This window comes from Triturus cristatus, chromosome 2_1 (genome assembly GCF_964204655.1).
Source record: "Triturus cristatus chromosome 2_1, aTriCri1.1, whole genome shotgun sequence".
Taxonomy (NCBI): domain Eukaryota; kingdom Metazoa; phylum Chordata; class Amphibia; order Caudata; family Salamandridae; genus Triturus; species Triturus cristatus.
The window spans coordinates 547183811-547203150 of record NC_140581.1 but is presented as its reverse complement, the minus strand read 5'-3'; the positions used below and the strand labels follow the sequence as shown (position 1 = coordinate 547203150).

General features: G+C 44.4%; 1 protein-coding gene across 2 annotated transcripts in view; it reads right to left on the bottom strand.

Annotated features, from left to right (window-relative positions):
* The window catches only part of RASA1 (RAS p21 protein activator 1), a 1052852-nt gene that overhangs the window by 688443 nt on the left and 345069 nt on the right, over positions 1 to 19340 (bottom strand). For both annotated transcript variants that reach the window (XM_085632428.1, XM_085632429.1), the window contains exon 13: positions 9044 to 9121. In XM_085632428.1, the coding sequence (XP_085488554.1) occupies positions 9044 to 9121 (78 nt within the window). The remainder of the gene's footprint in view (positions 1 to 9043; positions 9122 to 19340) is intronic.

Here is a 19340-nt window from a genome sequence, read left to right as displayed (position 1 = left end):
GATCTGTTAATCCAGCCATCTCTGGAGGTGTGGAGCGCCATGGAACTGACGCAGGGCCACACACTGCCCTGCTCGTTCTAGTACCACACGGCAGTGTTGTTGTCTGCGAGATGTTGCACTAGCCTCTCCTTTGAAGGATGGCTTTGATGGCCAAGCGTATCAACAAAGCTCCAGCAGGTTGTTGTGTAGTGGGTTCCCCACCGGAGATCAAAGGCCTCCGATAACCACCTTCCCTAGGTAAGACCTCAAGTTAGCAGTAGCATGTTTGCCACAACTGCGAGTTCTGGGTGAGGAAAGCAGAGCATCCGATTGTGGGCCACAATGGCATTTGATAGCAACCACTACAGATCCTGATCCATTTCCCTTAAGGCCCGAGTAGTCTTGAGGCTGGGCAGTGACCACTGCCACCAGTTTTGTGATTATCAGGACGGAGGTAAAGCCAAAAGGGAGCATGGCAAACTGAAGGTGTTACTGGCCACATTGAACAGCAGGTAACGCATGTGGAACTACAGTATGGCTGTATGGAAACAGGTGTCCTGCAAGTACAGGCGCACCGTCGATTCTCATGCATCTAGGGCACATAGGATCTGAGTCACTACGGACATTTTGAATTTGTACTTCATCTGAAAATAATTTAACGGGTAACCTGTCAAAGGGATGTAGGCCCCTGTGCATTTAAGGAATGAATAAGTAGCGTGAATAGCATCCCACACCTTTCTCAAAGTCTGGTACCCATTTAATGGCACCCTTGGAGATGTAAATGATGTACCTCTTGCAACCGTAAGTGCTCATCCGAAATTTGTTTTCGTATGGGAAGATGGGGCGGGAAGGAAATTATATGAAAAGGGTAGGGCATTGCCCCATTGAATTATCTTCAAGACTCATTTGTCAGACACAACACATCTCTAGCCATTGAGAATGTTGAATCCAGCAACCCACCAGCCTGACATGACCTGTTGAGAATTAAAGCAGCTTACTAGCTGTTGCAGCGATACAGAAGGAACTGGAGGACTGTTGTCTGTTGGTCCGCAGTCATGTCCGTGGCCTCGAAAGGACATGTCAGTCTGCAGTATCACTTGTTGGTAAGGCTGACATTACCTAAAAGCTAGCACCTGGAATGGTGTTTGATTTTTCTGTGCTGATGAAGAAATGGTCTTCCTTGCATCTATAACCCCATAGAGTATGCAGTGGCTTGACTGTCCACATTTTAGCAATGAATTGCTTTAGCATTTTAGCAATGAAATGCTTTAACAGAGCTTACTAATCACAAAACAAGTGGTGTCCTAGGACCCAGCAAAGCCATTGCTTGGTATCCCTAATCATGGCAGCCATGTTACAAGGAGGGGTCTGGAACACTGGATGTAGGCAGACAGTTTGATGTTGGGGGATTTGTTCCAAGAGGGCAGCTTGGCTGCCTTCAATACATTGAATATTGCAGCCTCCACAGTGGTCAAATTCTCACCCACTGAGATTGGTAAAAATACTGAGTATGGGTTGGAAATTGTAAGCGATAAACCTCTGACCTACACATTTATGCAGACACTGCAACCATGGGAAAGGATAGGCAGTTGATCATCTGGTTTAGTAATGCCATCCAGACTCAGGCAAGTACATCACTAACTGACCTAGAAGAAAAATGGGAGGCTGAACTAAGTAGGACAGTGCACAACAAAGAGGAGAATTGTGTACTCACCTACATAAAGTTTCCTGTAACACAATATTTAAGTACATCTAATTTATTCTGCTACATAGCGCCCATTGCACACCAAGCAAAATTCACAGACTAGTTCCCGAGTAATCAGCTCTGAATGCCGTAGATGACATAACTCTCAGGCTGAATTCCAACACTGTGGCATGCATAGTGTGTGTAGGCTACAGTCATCAAACCTCCTTTAAGCCCCTCCGTGCATGACCCTCAGATGTACGTAGCAGTGGGTGACCCACGCCCAAACCCCTGTGGGGACCCAACCCTTGCTACGAACACCCACTGCTGGGTATGGCTATTGTTCTCTCCCTCTGTGATTTGTTTTCTGCATATCTTGTCCTCTCTATCTTACCTTCACATGTCTTTTGTCCTTTTGTTTGTAAAACTTTTTGTCAAAGTGTTCAATCAAAATCATAATTTTTTTTTTACAAAACTGAGAAGTAATCCACTACTTAAAATGCAGTTTGGAGAACTGCCAGTTAGGCCTCATAGGAAATAGTAGCAATTCACATGTACACAGTTCTTTCCTAAAGTTGCCTTTCCTTTGTCACGTTGACTTTTGGCACACATTTGCATTTACGACACTTGGGTTATGTTTCTAAGAAACGCCGACCTTGCTGGCACAGAAGAACTTTGTGAGAACACTATCATACTGCTTTGGCATTGCGTTCAAGGTCTTCACCTGCGTGATACAAATGTATTCATTATTTCGTCCATATGGTGATGCAACTATCGGAGGAATACAAACAATCTGCAGCATGATCACAATCACGGTCTATGGCAAGGATGCCCATTTCTATACATATCCTTTGTTGCCAAATAGAGTTAGAGGAGACACTTCTTTTGACTTTGAAGGGTCCCTGCATGCTGAAGCTTTCGTCTAGTAGCTGACTGACAGCTCAATGAGGGGTGCCCAGTTTGTGACCAAGAAAGGGTCTTAAATTCTTACCCTCCAGGTAAAGGGGTTAGATCATCCAGAAGGGGTTTTCTTGGCAGACCATACATTCACACTCTAGACACGAAGGTTAGGGTTTGCATCGTAGGAGTAGGCTAGAACGTTATAACTACTGTATATTTATGCATATATAAGCGGTCTTAACAAGATGGTGGAACCCTGTTACTTTTGTATGCTTCTGTCTATTAATCCTTACAGCACATATCTTCTATAAAAGAATCACTTATCCAATAGATATTGAAAAACCTCCCTTTGTGTATTCTTTGTATATTTCTCTGAGTGTAATAGAGCACGAGTGACTGAGCGAAAAGCCTAACACGTTTCGCTGATTAGCTTCTTCGGAGGCTTTTGATGAAAGGAAAACGTGCAGCGGTGTGCCTACTCCCTCATTCATTGGCCCACAATGACACGCCCCTGAATGGAACTACCTCCGAGGAAGCTGTTCAGCGAAACACGTTAGGCATCATGAAAGGCTGCCTTTCAACCAACCTGCCACATCAACTCTTTACATACCCGTGATTGAGGCTGGTAACCTCCGTCATCTCCACTAGTGCTGCTCAAGTAGGACTACCACATATCGGCATCTAAAGACGGCGGTCCGGATGTCGAGAAAGCACCACCCCATGATGAAGGGGGCCGTGAGGTCAGATACACCGGCCTTAATACGGAGGAGCGGTGTGGGATTAAGGACAGTTTTCGGTGGCAGGAGTTCACTGAGCACTTTATCTTAAGCAGTAATTGTGCAAATATTAATTTTCAAAGGTGAAAATAAAGTGCACTACATCCCCCACAATGCCTACAGCACGGTTTCATTTGGTAGCCCCATTCAGGGGCGTGTCATTGTGGGCCGATGAATGAGGAAGTAGGCACACCGCTGCACGTTTTCCTTTAATCAAAAGCCTCCGAAGAAGCTAATCAGCAAAACGCGTTAGGCATCATGAAAGGCTGCCTTTCAACCAACCTGCCACATCAACTCTGATCATACCCGTGATTGAGGCTGGTAACCTCCGTCGTCTCCTCGAGTGCTGCTCAAGTAGGATATAGATAGATAGATAGATAGATAGATAGATAGATAGATAGATAGATAGATAGATAGATAGATAGATAGATAGATAGATAGATAGATAGATAGATAGATAGATAGATAGATAGATAGATAGATAGATAGATAGATAGATAGATAGATAGATAGATAGATCATTTTCAATTAACCTTAATCAATTTTAACAAGCAATGGCATGGCCAATAGGCCTCTCTATTAACCGTAATCAATTTTAACAAGCAATGGCATAGCCAACAGGTCTCTCTTTTGGGACTTTATAAGCACTTAGCCATGCAGCACATTATCCTGAGTGCTATAACATCTATTGTTACTTCACGTGCCACTGGTGAATGGCCAGACACCCAAGGTTGGGCATCTATGCTATTTAATGAAAATAGGATAAAGTATCTTACAATTTTAAAAAATTGCATTTCTCTAGCAAAGAAAGGGCACATTATAGTACTGCATTGAGAAGTACTCATTTAAAAGTTTTTTTTTGTTACAACTGGTAGTCTGAACTTGTATATCTCGAAGTGCTTTTTATACAAGATAAGGACAGAAACAAAGTTTTAGTGAAATAAGATATAACAGAGGCACGTTAAAGCATGAGCTATTAAATATCCACAACTCTAAAGCATTAAAAAATAAACAGCCACAATGATTAAACTAGGAAAAAAAACTGTAAATAAAACACCTCAAAAACCTATTAAAATGCACACAATGGAGAAATACTATTGATACTGTATTTTAAACCTTAACGTTACTTCGAAAATGAGAATGAGCAAATTTTCAGCTCTTCCTTTAATTGCAAAACAAAAACTGTTGAAAAACGAAAGAGGAGACAGAGGGACAACCTAAGAGAAAGTGGGAGGTGCAGTCTGACTGATACTATTGAGACAAGCAGAGGGACAGCTAAGTGTGCACGGTGAGTAGCAATGAGAAACCGCAGCTACGACCCAAAGAAGTACAGTAGCACTGACCCCAGAAACAAACACTAAAGTGAAAGTTTTACTTCTACCAAAAAAGACAGCGGTACTGACTTCAGAGAAAGACATCCAAAGTGAGAGTGTCAAGGACACCATAGAGAAACAGTGGAAAATACAAAATCATTAAAAGAAGATTACTAATAACGATAAAAGACAACTTGGGAGAAAGTGACAGAAACGTGAAAAAAATTAACATGTAGAGATACAGTGGACACCATGAGATGTGCGAGTGATACCTGTCAAAGTAAAATATCCCTGAACCAAATAGGCAGGCAGGGCGCAAGAGGCAGCATTACTGATTCTAGGGCCACAAAAAATGAGAGGCCAGACCAACTAAGAGAATTAGAGACAAGCAGTGGGACACATCAGAGGCAACCACTAAGAGGGTCACTAAAGGAGCCACATGGTTACAGACACTAAAACACATCCACTGTCGGGAAATAAACCTAATTTTACCATCCCAGAAAATCACACTACAACCTCAATCAAAGATGTTTCAAATGGATTCATTTTACCTGTGCTGTAGGTAAAGTGTCACTTCCAAAGAATAAGGCGACTATCATTGAACCCATCTCCTTAACTCTGTTTAAATTATTTATATTCTATATATTCATTGATAAGTCAAAACATTCCACACAAGATGAGATTGGCTCTATACCAGTGTCTTACCGTGTGGACCTTACGTTGGACTCAAAAGAACAACATTTATTTAGTATTTTTTTTCACTGATTTATCACAACTGCGCCCTTGAACGCAGCCATCTTGCTTTGCTCCCTGACCTGTCACCTTCTCTGAAAGTAGCCAATCAAAACACATGACTACATATCCCATCAGGCATTTTCAATAAAGTGTAGCACACAAAAGATATTATGGGAACCCCTTCCAAGGGATTTGTAGTCCACTGCTCGAAATGAAGTCTGTTGAAAGCCAGAAACTAAATATAGATAAAGTTTATTTTTTTTTCCGTATATTGTATAAGCAGACTTCTTGGTGGTGACACATTCACTTGTAAAAATGAAGACAAGCTTTTGTTCTGACCAAGCAACGTAATGTTTATGAGTAGTCTCTAAGACTACAAACTGACCGTATGTGTAAAGTACAAAGTAAGCATAAACAAAAAAAAGTTAAAACAAACACGTTCAAAATTGTCAGTAGATGTTAACGAATGACCAGCTGAACTTAGGCTATATTCCAGCAGATGTCACAAATTCACAGATATGAAATTGAGTGGATTATGGCACCGCAAAAGAAACATCTTACAGGTAGATATGAAAAAACTATAAAACCAGCCATAACCCATCTCTGCTGGGGACTGATCACTTCCTGTGCAGCTGTCGGGTGCTAAAGGATGCCTCCCAAGCAAACCCAGTTGTGGAAATGTTTCACCCTGTTCTGGTTTCTCGGTAGCCTGTCCTCAGCCTAGGACAGACCTTAAATTTTGTTTACAAAAAAGACAAACTCACAAGCAGCGGCGCACGCCCCTCGCCCTTCAGCCCAGATGCCCCTCAACCAATTGGTTTTTGCTGGCGTTCATCTTCGATCCCTCTGTAAAATCATTGACTGGGGCCCCACCATAGGGTTGATGAAGTTATTCGCGTAACTGAACATTTCTGTCATGGCGGCCGAGAAGGAGCCACGGGCCCTAGTCATCACCAAGGGGGTAAAAGTGGAGGGTGTCCACACATTTGAGACAAGTAGCTTCATTGGTCAGCTTCAAAATAATACTAAATCCAGCGTCAAAACAAGTAATTAGAGCACGGCACTCATGAAATGGGCGCAGTGCTGAGAGAGAAACAACAAAACATGAACACTTTGATGTGTTTGTTTGCCACAGATAAAAAAGTGACAGACACAATTTTATGACAAAAGTTGAAGCGTACAAGTCCTGCAGCGATACTCCATGGAAGTTAACTTTTGAAAAAAGGTGGGACACGCAGCAAGCATTAGCCACTTGGAGGAAATTTTTTTTTAATGACACTAACAAAAGCCAATCAGAAGCAGGGGGAGGCTGTAATCCCTCAGAGTGAATACAGCATGTCTTGAAGAGACAGAGCAAGCGCTGCCTAGATTTGACCTAAAAAGGACACTTTAAAACAACAATATAAACCTAATAGAAGAAATTGAAAATGTAATGGTAGAAGGTGTAATAGTAAATCAAATGTAAGGCTTACCTAGGAGATGTAGAGTTGGCAATGTAGTTGCAATGTCAATATATATGGGGTCTCTACAATAACAAATAATATTTACAGTTGTCTAAAATTCTATATTGAGAGAAAAGGGGAATTCAGGGTTTCAGACACTACTTTGGTTTGCTGTTTTCTTCTTTTGGTACACCTAGAAAACTGCGCCCACTCTCCAAATAGAGCACTGCAAGATGGATCTCAGCTTTCATTATCTTTTGACACGTCAAAGCCAAGTATCTTTTCAAAGGGATAGTCAGAGCGCAACTTACCAGGACCTTTGCTGAAACAGTTGCACCCTACAGCAGAGGGCACTTTTCGGACACTGGATTAGTTCCTAGATGTCATGTTATAAGAGAATTGGTACTTGGACATGCAGTCTTGTGTTGCTTATTTCAGTAAGGCGAGTTACTCACCTACATCTAGCCATTATGTATTACACTGTTCAATAATCTCATTCAAGCATGTGAATCTATGAGAGCTACTGCTAGAGAACAAAACAATTCTTACCTGTAATTACAGTTCTCCAGCATTGATAGCTTTCACAGATTTACAAGCAGCCGTCCGGCTTCCCACCAGCTGGACTCGATCCTTACACAAGTGTGTCAAAATCTGACCTATGGCGCCTGTAGTATATGTGGAGTGTTTAATTAGCAGCATATTTACCTCATTGGTTGAAATTTGGGAAGTTTTCAATAGGTGAATTATTGTAATAATACAGAAACACTATAGTTTGCCTATGGGCATGCTAATGACGTTTAATATTAAGATTTCAAAATTATGGGACTGTCCGCCTGGTGACTGGTAATGATTCAAGCATGTGAACGTACAACAGATCAAATGCGCATTAACTACACATTTCTGTGAAGTAAATTCCAAACACAATCTTGGTTCTGCAGCTCATGCCCACAGGTTGCAGGGTTTATTATGCAGTACATCAGCACTTGGCTGAGAGATTTACCTGTGGAACGGTGATAGAGGGGACACAGAATCACAGAAACTCTGGCAATGAGACACCCGGTCAAGAAGTGAAAGATTAAGAACACAAACAACATACTATAAATGATAGAAAGCTGAGCAAGAAGACCTGAAATTACAAGGATACAGACTAAATGTAGCCAGGAGAAGCAAGTTCTATATAATATGTCACAGGAACAAAAATTCCAGATATAAAATATCACTACAAAGAGTCATAAAATATCACTACACAGATATAGTCACACTCCCATATAGGATATTGGAACAGGACAAGGCCCTAAACCTTGTGCCGTGATCCACTATCTCCAAAATGCAAGAAAACACTGTCATAGCCAACATTTTAAGTAGCAAGACCCAAATTTTGGATTAGGTTGGAAGGTCACACAGACCCTAATCTTCACAACCACAGTGCAAATTCAGGCTCTAAAAATCATTTTACCCACACTTACGCAGTCCAGAGGAGGTTCCACACAGAAAATGAGTGTATGTAAATTCAGAATCACAGATATAAATTGCCTAAAAACTTGAAGCTCTTAGCCTCTTTGAGAGTGGCCGTGGCTGTATCGAGTAACTGTGATCCCCCACCAGCGCCCATGTATAATTACCAAATTCAAGAATATTTGTAACTTTCGGGAGGTCGAGCTACGTGTGGGACCCTAAGGGTACGCTGAGGTAGGAGGAATTACTGGGGGGGAATCTGTAATCCCTGTCCTGATTCTACGGGTCATTCGTCACACTCCCTGTATTTCAACTGGAGATTACAGCCGTGTTCATCAGGTGGCGTCTCCAGGAGAAATACATCGAACCTGATGTGAGCCTGCTGAGTTGCCATTTCCACAGTGCCAATAACTGCTTTTACCGAACCTATCAGAATTAAGATGGCATTTATAGTGAGGCACAAAACAACCAATTAATTAATCCTTTTCTTTGGGTCATGGAATTATGCTTCTATTTGATCGATGCACACAAAAGGCCAATTGATGAAATCATAAGGATTATTCAAATCATTTTTTCTCCATGACAGCCAATAAGAGTACTTACAGGGTTAACTAGTGGAAGAAATACTATTATAGTGTATTTAACCAAAACTTTATCAAGGCTCATATCATTAGTGCCAAGCTTACCTAATCCAAATAATTTCCTATTAAACTGAATAGCTAGTAAGAAAAGAGAAAAAGATAGTGCACAATTTTTTACCTGCCGGAGACGCTTGCTAGATGCTGCTTGAGTTGTCTTCCGTAAATTGCAAAACGTCTGCAAACTTTTCATCCAATCCTAAATTAAGAAGCAATTAAGTATTATTTCTTCTCTTTAAAATAACAGACAATAAAAATTACAGTATGAAAGAAATAAACAGATTTTTAAAGGTACATCATTTTTCTGGATGTTATTATTAACGCTGGAAAGAAATGATAAGATACATGCAACAGAGTAGTCTTCGGAGAGCAGGAGCAGTCACTCAAACTAGAAATTACAATTTTCACAAAAGTTCATAATCTAATTACTCAGACAGGTTACCAACAGTTTATGTTTTTTTAAGGACAGACAGGGCATTGGAAAAACTCATACAACAGGCAGATGGCCGCCTTGTGTTGACCACCTAGCACCACCAGTTGTATAGTATTTGATTTTACTTCTTAAAGAGGAAATATAAAAACACATTTATTTATACCAAAAAGGGCATATGGTAAAAAAAAAAAAATTAAAAAAAATAGCAAGGATAGCTGTTAAGAGGGACATTCTTTCTTCACAAAGCCAAGTCCTGTGATGCCTCTCTTCTCTTCTGGGATATGGCGGGTGCAGTGGATGAATGAGGGGAGAGTGTGTCTTGGGTATTGAACCCCACCCTCAGAACCCCACTAGTTGACTCTCAGCAGGACTTCTCATATCACTGGTAAGTCTATAAGGCCACCAGAGCGATGGCCAAAGACAAAGTCTCTAAACACCCTAGACAGGGATATATGGCTATACCAAGGTTCTGACTCCCTTGAAGGACCCAGAGACGCAACCACATACTATGCCCGATATTGCTATCTACTACAGGGGATCCAGTCATCCCATGACTTGATGGAGGGGAAGAAAGTGTTATGTTTCCAGGTTAGGCCCATGGAGCGCAGCAGCTTATTTCTTACATTATCCTATTTCTCAGCAGTAACCTTTTGCACATACTGCGTGCACGACAATGTTGGATTAGTTTCTCTGAAACAAAACTTGTTTACACATCAAGCTCCGCGCAACATTATCACAATGCCCTGACCATCATGTACAAGGTCTCTTTTCGCACTATGTACAAATGACGTCTCTTTCTTCATGCATAAGGCGACAGGGCTATCAGAATAGGTACGCTCAGTAGTCTCCCTTTTGCACCAAGACCTATATAATATCTCTGAGAGGGTGACTGTGGCAGAGTGCAAGCTCTCTGAGGTGGAGAACATTGTCCAATACCATAAGAAAGGTCTAAAGGGGGCTTAGGGCCCCTAAAAAAGGATGTGGTGTGGCACCTTGAGAATACCTAAAATCGTACAAGAATAATTAACCTTCGCTTTGTTGGCTTTCCAGAGGGAGTTCAGGTGTTAATATGGGTACGTTCTTGACACAATGTCTGAAAGACACTCTCCCCTCTGATCAATTCTCAGCCTGCTTTGTGAAATAAAAGGCACACAAACCTTGGGTGGCAGGCCACTCCAAGGAGCTTCACCTCGACCCATAACAGCGAGATTCCTCAATTTCCTGGATTGCAACATGATCCTCCGAGAAGTACGCAAAAAAGGAGAAATCCAGTATGACAAAAAATCATGGTATTCCCTGAATACACTCTGGAAGTCCAACATTAACGCCGCACCTTCGACTTAGTGAAGACAAAATTGAAAGCCCTACAAATGCAATACATGTTGTTGCTCCCAGCAAAGCTGGAAGTCCTCTATTTGGGAAAATGCATCTGCTTTCAAACATCGGAGGAGGCATGGCTTGGCTGGAAGAGCGCCCTCGATTAGCACTGCCAGAGGGAGAATGGACTAGACTGAAATCACACCGGGAAAAGGGTGCAAGGACAAAGACCAGCAGTCGACGTGGTGGAGGAAGAGTCGCGCAACAACACAGAGTGACAGAGGGACTCCATACCCAATAAAGTTGCCAGGCCGCAGACCTGGAGTGTCATCTGACACCGAGGTGGACCGAAGGAAGATTCCCAAAAAAACAGGGGGTTCTAAGTATTGAGGACCTCCCCATTGGGGGAGGAGGAACTATCCTCAGACTCAGAGGTGCCTCAACTACTTACAGATGCGATAAGTCTTGGAGCAAGGCACCGAGAGCCAGGGGTCACATGTCCAGAACAATACCCTTGATTCAAGGGGACAAGGCAATCGTTGGCTGGAGACCGGAGTGATGGACACACATTTACCACATACAGCCCCCCCGGCATCTAAGAGCATTTCCTTAACGCTGTTTTTCTTTCCTTTCTTTCATTGTTTATTAAGTGTTTTGGTTGCGATTGATTGTGCGAGGTGGGCAACAGACCCCTCCTTGCACATAGCAGTTCTAAATTAATGTGGTTAGGTGTTGCAGGGAGACAGCGGGGTGGGAAGGTGGTGAGTTTAGTTGTTCTTTTCTCTATGTTGGTTGTGATGGTTTTAGGAGGACAAGAACAGATACTACGGCATACACGTTACACAAGTCAACACTTCAACGGGAGAAAATCTCACGAGGTTCCCCCATGGTCTAAAACAGTCCCCTGGATTGAACAGGCCTCTCAGTCCTGACTTGGAATAGTAATCGCCTGGGGAATACAATTAAGCGTGCATTGGTGACAATATATTAAATGGCTGCAATGAGACATAGTTATGCTACAGGAGACACTTGCAGGGAACACATTGCAGATTCCTGTGGCGGAGAACGTACATTACCCTAACACACGCAGGATACACCTCCAAATCTCGAGGAGTGGCAATTTAAATTTTTACAAAGCCCCCCCCCCCCCCTCTCCCCCCCCTTAGGGTGACCAAAAGCTGGAACAACCCCCAGAGCAGATATGTGGGAGTAACGGGTACCCGAGGACGCAGGGAGGGTATCCGGGTAAGGCTCTACGCCCCTCCTCGATTCCACACCCCCACCCTGGCCAAGGTCATCGACATCCTCTTGGAGGCGTACTCCTCAGTACATATAGTAGATGGAGTTCAAAAATGTAATGCTAGCAAAACTTGACAGATCTGCAACATCTGCTGCTACTCCACAAAGCATTCCCTTGGCTCGGTTTTGACCACACTAGGGTTGTCTGACCTCTAGCAATGTAATCACCAACGAGATAGTCAATATTCCTATTTTTGGGGGGCACACAGAGCTTATTCTAGTCTAGATTATGTGTTTATACCTGCAGATGAAGTGGGAGGTAACTCAGTCTGAATATTTAGCCGGGAGATTACCTGATCACTCCCTTGTCCTTATTAGAATGGGACCAAAAAAAACGGCTAGTGACAGGGTGGAAACTGAACCGGGGTCTTAGGGAAGATACAAAGTTATATTTTGCTGAATACAAAGGTACTTTATTCTCCAGAGTTACAGGGCTCAAAATTTGATAGCCTAGAAGGAAAAACGGGGCGTTCCAAAGTAAGAAAACCTAGCGTGCCAGATCCTTCACCTAGAGGAGCTGTCAGTTGTTTCGCCAGGTCGCCGGTGTAGGAAAGTTGGATCTTTCTGGCATAGAAACCCCCACATTTTGTCTGGTGTCAGTGTGTTTTGACTGTGGTTCACTGGGATCCTGCTAACTAGAACCCCAGGGGCAGAGCTCTGTCCCCTAAATTTGCTGTGCGAACTTTGTACACCCCACAATTGGCATACTGGGGTCCCACTGTAACCCCATAGTAAATGGTACTAAGGCACCCAGGGCACTGGTGGACCAGGGGTCTCCCATGGGCTGCAGCATGTATTGTGCCACCCATGGGAGCCCATGCATACTGTGTCTGCAGAGCTGCCATCGCAGTCTGTGTCAAACGGTGCATGCACCTTTCATTTTAGATATAAAGATTTCCTTACCTCCCGGTCACTGCACTTTAAACCTATAAGACACCTATAAGGTAGGCCTCTCAGTCCAAGGGCAGGGTGCATGGTTCTAAGTGTGAGGGAACTCCTGCACAAGCAGGGGCACCCCTACAAACTCCGGACTCCTGCGGCCGACCCCAGATACTGTTCTTCCCCCTGCTGATGAGCCTAATTTGGGTAGGGGAAGCTGAACAAAGGATTTCCTGTAAATGTGATCACCTTTAGAGTTAGGTAGGGTGAGGGCATTTCCGAGCGCCACCAGACCTCATTGAAGGGCACATTTGGTGCCCTCCTTGCATAAATCAGTTTTTCCCAGGGCAGGAGCCCATGGCACCCACTCTAGCGCAAAACTACACAAAGGAAAGGGAAATGCCCACCCCCCTGTCCAGTTCCTCTCTATGGAGGTGCCCAGAGCTCATCCAGGTGGCCACTTGATTCAAGCATGAATCTTGGCCCCAGGGAGCATCCGACTGGCTAGGCTAGCTGCGTAGCGTCCCTGACCTCCCCCCGATATGTGGGTCACCCCAGAAGACATCCTTCCCCCTTTTAAGGTTATTTAAGGGCTCTCTCGAGGGTGGGTCCTTAGATTAGTCCTAGACTTCGTCAATATTCGTCAAGACCTGTCTGAAGACACTTCTGCTGCTAGACACTGAACTCTGCAGCTGGATCGAGCCAGAACCAAAGAAAAGACTTGGTGGAAAGATGCCTGCTGCAACTTCGTCTCCATACTCTTAGGTTTCTGCAACTCCATGGCTGTACATTCTCCGAGTCAGCAAAGACTCTGCATTCACTCTAACAAGAAGGAATCTCCCTTGGAGTGAAAGAGTCACTTTCCTGCATCCAGAGGCTCCTCAACGTCGACGACCGGTTTGCTGAGCCTCTCAACTCCGCAGCACAGGTTGTGGTTCATTGGTTCCACAGAGGCCTGGCCAGTCTTTCCTGCAATTTGGGAGACTGTAATTCCTCTCCAGATGACCTGAACAGCATCCCTGTTCACCGCGCCCGTCTTCCGTTGCCAAGACTTGTTGACTCTTCGAGCTCCAAGAAGCCCCAGCCTCCAGCATCGAAAACTCCAAGGACGACATCATACCTGCATCCTCTGCACCGTGGGCCTCCATCGTCTGTGTGCTGCTGAGGCTTCCATGCGACTCACTGTACTTGCTGCCAGAGGGGCATCGAAGTGGCTCCAACGACTCCTGCTAGCTCTCCTGCGTGCTGAGGGCCGGCCCCACTTATCCTTCCTAGGTTAGTCTAACAGACCTTTCTGATCAGCAACAAAGTATCTTTTTCTTTATCCGACTGCTGCGGTTGCCAAGGCTTGTTGGTGGTCCTGCCGGCCACTGACCCTCCTGCATTCTTCATCCGTCATGGGACTGCTCGTGGATGACTCCTAGGGTTCATGCATCATCGCCTGGGCTCCTCAGCGGCTTCATCCAAACCATTGTGGTAAAGTAAGTACCTCTGACAAGGGGTGGCATTGTGCTCCTGCTCCTCCTGGACACCTCCGGATGTTTTAGAGTCTGTCTCCTCTGCTTTCAGGTACTTCCCGTCCAGAATCCACGTTTGGGTTCCACCATCCTGGTACACGAGTAGCTGTAGGCACTGGACTTCCAAGATTCTCCATAAACTCCTAAAGGCGGTTCCGACACCACTCTGCATCTATGCATTCAGGCTCCCTGGTGTAGGTATCCTGATTTCCTGGGTATCCACAGGAGGGGTCGCTCTCCAACCTCCTTTGATCCAATATGTGTACGCCGAGTCCTTCAGGAAGGGTCTTGAAACAAGAAAATACCAACCACGACTTATTTTGTGTTATCCTAGGGACATTTGACCTGGTGTAACCACTATCGACCCAGGCGCCTCAGGGTCCCTAGTTACTCACCTTGGGTGGTTATGTGCTTCCCTTGGGCTTCTCCATCCTCACTTGTTTTGGTACTTACCTTACATTCCACTTTCTTAGTATATGGTTTGTGCCCCCCCCCCCAAACAGGGGTCCTTGTGTTTTTCTATGCTACTTACCTGTTTTTAAAGTATTTCTGATGTGTACTTGATATCTCTGGGTAGGAGATATACCAAGTTAATTTGTGTTGTGATAATAAATAGTACATTACTTTTGTAAACACTTGAGTGGTTCTTTCATGTGTGAAGGCTTACTGACAGACTATTGTGGTAAATGCACCCGCTTTACACCTTCGCTGCTCTCCACAGCTACCCTTTGGGAGCTTTGGTTATCAGGTACCTAAACACTATCACTAAGGGTTGCATGGACTCAGTGCACAGTGCCTCACCATAGGTGGACACAATATACTGAGCCAGACTCCTACACCGGGGTTTTCAGACAGCTCGAGGCAAAATTAATACAATACCGCGACATGGTGCAGGAAGGGGCCAAAAATCAGATGCTTGCGAAACTGCATCAGCTATATGAAGCAGGTGACAGCTCCTTGCCTGGCTAATCAAAATGGAAGCACAATGGGCACGGACCACTATAGATCATGAGGGGGAAGCATATAGTAATATACAGATTTTACACGCATTAGCTCAATAGTACAAGATGTTCTACGAAGCCGACCCCCTTAGTGACTGGATGGATATCGCTCAATACTTGGCTGACGTCCCTACCCCAGTACTAGGGGCAGAGTCCCGGGAAGCCCTAGAGGGCACCTCACACTTAGTGAAGTGCAAGCAGCTATTTCTCAATTGAGTACAGGAAAGACTCCAGGACCCAACGGTATCCCAGCCAAATTTTACAAACTATATGTAGATCTCCTAGGACCTCACCTGTTGAACCTCTACCAGGAGGCAGGTGAAAATTGCAAACACTACCCAGATCTTCAAAAGCCCATGTTTATAGTATTACCTAAGGAGGGCAAACCCAGAGAGAGTTGTGAATCATGTCGCCCAATCTGGATACTAAACACAGAAGGTAAGATTTTACCTACGATACTGGCAACAGGACTGTTGCAGGTTATCGCACCTCTTATCCATAGAGATTAGTCTGGATTTATGTCAGGTCATGCCACTAGACTGAACCTGCGCCGCATGCACAAAAGGATGGCGGTAGTGAAGAACCGAAAGTCCCCTCACGTCTTCCGATACCTGGATGCTGAAAAAGCATTTGACACTGTACACAGGCCGTTTCTAGAAAATACACTGATTAAGTTCGGGTTTGGGCCTAAATTCCAAATCTGGGTATCGGCTATAAAGGTCAATGGAATACTGTCCTCTAAATTTCCGATTAGAAGAGGAACACAACAGGGCAGCCCCACCTCCTCTCCTTTTTTAGGTCACCGTGGCGTTATTGGTTTGTGTGTTACGAGCCCACACATGAATCAAAGGATTCCAGATCACCCGCAATGACAAAGCTGAGTAGAAAATCCCCTTCTTTGCAGAGGACATCCTTTTATATACAACAGAGCCCACAACAACCATGCCATTCAAACACTGGAGGAATATGGGCAACCCTCGGGCTATAAGATTAACTGGTGCAAATCTGTGTTACTCTCACCAAGGCACGCAATGGATTGGCCAGTTCTATCCGGAAACCTAAATGTGACAGCCAATGGTTTAAAAACACCCAGGAGAGAGCTGTGCTACAACCGAAACCTGAGGAAAATAGTGTCAAACTTCTAGAAGGACTTGGAATGATGGAGGCAACTCTCTATCTTGTTGCTAGGACGGGCAGCTCTCTTTAAAATGATTACACTACCCCAATCAATACATGCCCTCCAAAACAATGCCTACTCAACAGCAACACTGCAGCAGGCATTCACACGAGTCTGATGAATGGTAGCGGCAGATGTGGTACCTATAAACAAACAATAAGTCCTTAGTCTAGTATGAACTCCATCTCTTAAGGTATCACCTCATGAAAGCTTTTCAAATCTCAACCAACCTCTAGTTTTGTTGTTGTTTTGTTTTTATTTAGATTGCCCGTAGAGACCCCCTCCATTAAAATTCTCAAAACTGTATTGAGTATGATTTCAGCTTCAAACCCACAAGCAAACTTGGATGGTGTTAGCTTTACCCAAGACCTCTCTGGCAGAGCCCTGCCAACAGTATGTACAAGTTGAACAAAAACACTGGTTACCTTTGTTTGCAGCACGATGTTGCGACTGAGCTCAGCACATAGTAAAATCAAGTCTCTTAATGCGTCTCTCCTTTTCGTCTTGTTCTTTTTTCCATCCAGGTACGAGACTAATGCAGGACTTTCTTTGTGGTAAGGTCAAAGCAGGAGGATCAAAAGAGCTGGCAAGACAGAGTCCTGGAAGGTGGGAAACATGCGTCGGGCAAAGAGCCTAAGCGAAGGGGAGGAGTGTGTACGGTTTTTAAATAAGACTGCTTTAGAATGTTCACAAAGGTCACGTTCTAATTGCTTATAGCAAGGACAGATGCTGATGATTCATTTAATGAGGGTGTCTTCTAGAAGGTGTTTTAGAATGTTCACAAAGGTCACATTGTAATTGCTAATAGCAAGGAACAGGTGCAGGGGATTAATTTGATGAGGGCTGCTTCTGGAAGGTTCACGTTAAAGACATCTTTGCCGGTTGCTTGATGCTTATTCCAATGGATTTTCTGGATGTTTCCGTGGCACCTGAAACCTGGCCTTGTATATAGATGGTAAAACATTTGCAAAAGCTATTAAGCCTCCAGGGAACACCAGATGTAGTTAGCATTACCAACAGCATGTAATGTGGTCAAACATCAGGGTACAAGACGTTTGTTAATTCAGAAGTGTTAGGAGCAATGATATGAGTCATGCCAGTATATTGTGATAGTCAAGAGAGGTAAGCTGTGGCAGGAGTCCTGGCACAGACTGAGTGGAGATGTCTGGCAGTTTTGTGGAAGACTATGCAGTTGTTGAGGTGCTTGGGCTCAATGTGGTGTAAGGCATTGAATGTGTGCATGAAAAGTTGGAAAAGTGCTAGTTTATGGATTTGCAGCCTGTGGAACTCTTTGAGCTGCACGGTGATGTGACTGTGGGGTGTGAGGTTGAGAGTGAGCCTGGCTGCTGAGTTCTGTATGGCATTAAGTCTTCTGGTCAGTTGGGCACTGATTTCAGCATGGAGTGTATTGCCAAAGTCCAGTTTGCGGATGATGAGGGCTTGGGTGGCAGCTCTCCTAGTGTTGATAAGAGCCATTTGAAGATCTTCTGGAGCATTTTGAGTGTGAGGAAGCAGTATACGAAGACTGCATAAACTTGGCCAGCCACAGTGAGTTGGTTTCAGCTTACTATTCTAAAGTTCTCTGCATGGGTTGCCGGGAAGGCTGTGGGTCTGAGATCAGTAAGCTACCAGATGGAGTCCCAGAGCGAGGTATATTTGCAGACTATTACTACTTCTGTCTTGTCTGTGTTGATCTTGAGGCAGTTTAGTTTTTATCTATCTGGTGACTTTGGTCATGTAGGGGGAGAATCTGGTTTGTGAGTTTAATGTCTTGTTTGGAGAGGGAGAATATGAGCTGGATGTCGTCAACGTAGGATATTATGTTGAGCCTGTGGGTACAGATGATGCTGGTATGTGGTAAACATGTATGCATTGAACAGAGTGGGGCTGAGTGAGGATCCTTGTGGAAATCCAAAGATGAAGTTGACTGCGTCTGAGGGGATCCAGGGTGACCCACTGGGTGCAACCTGTCAGAGAGAAGCAAATCCACGGAGGTGAGGGACCTTGGACCCTAGCTTCATACTAAGGATGGGGTGGGAGACTGTGTCAAAGGCTAAGGAATAATATAGTAGGATGAGGGCTGTGGTGCCTCCTCTGTCCATAACCATGATCATCTGGATGTCGGGGCAATGAGACTCTGTAGTGAGGATGGGCCTATGGATTTAGTGGCGTCCAGGAGGCAGTTGCCTGTAAGGTGGATGGCTCGGTGCCTGTTTATCCTCTTCCTCATTACTTGCCACATAAAGCAGCATGGAAATAGGTTGGAAGGTGGAAAGCATCTTCGAGGGCTGCTAAGGGTTTCTTGAGGTGGGAGAATAGGAGTATTATGGCCTTTTTCATGCGTCCAGGTAGGTGGCTGTGATGATTGAGCCATTCAGAATTGGGGTGATGGCTATATAGATAGGGTCCAGTCTTTTCATGAAGATATGGCGAGTGCAGGGGTAAAAGGGTGCTCGGAAGTGTATGGACTTCAGGGTCATTGCAGTTTGAGTGGTGCGGGTGGGCCCGGTGATCAGGGTGGTCCTCCAAGCGTGGGTAGAAACCGACAGGAAGGCTGCGAGGGTGGAAGGGTCCGATTGGGGTTCGAAGCTTTCGTAGATGCTGGTGATCTTGTTGATGATGAATGGGGAAACTGGGTGCAGAGGTCCCAAGATGGGATTATGCTGGTGTAGATGGCTTCCAGAAAGGTGAAGTCTTTCACTATGGCAAAGATTTTCTTGTCGCTGTTGGTGCTGCTTTCGATGCAGCCAATGATTTGAAAGTTGAAAAGATGTTTACTGAACATCAACTCGCAA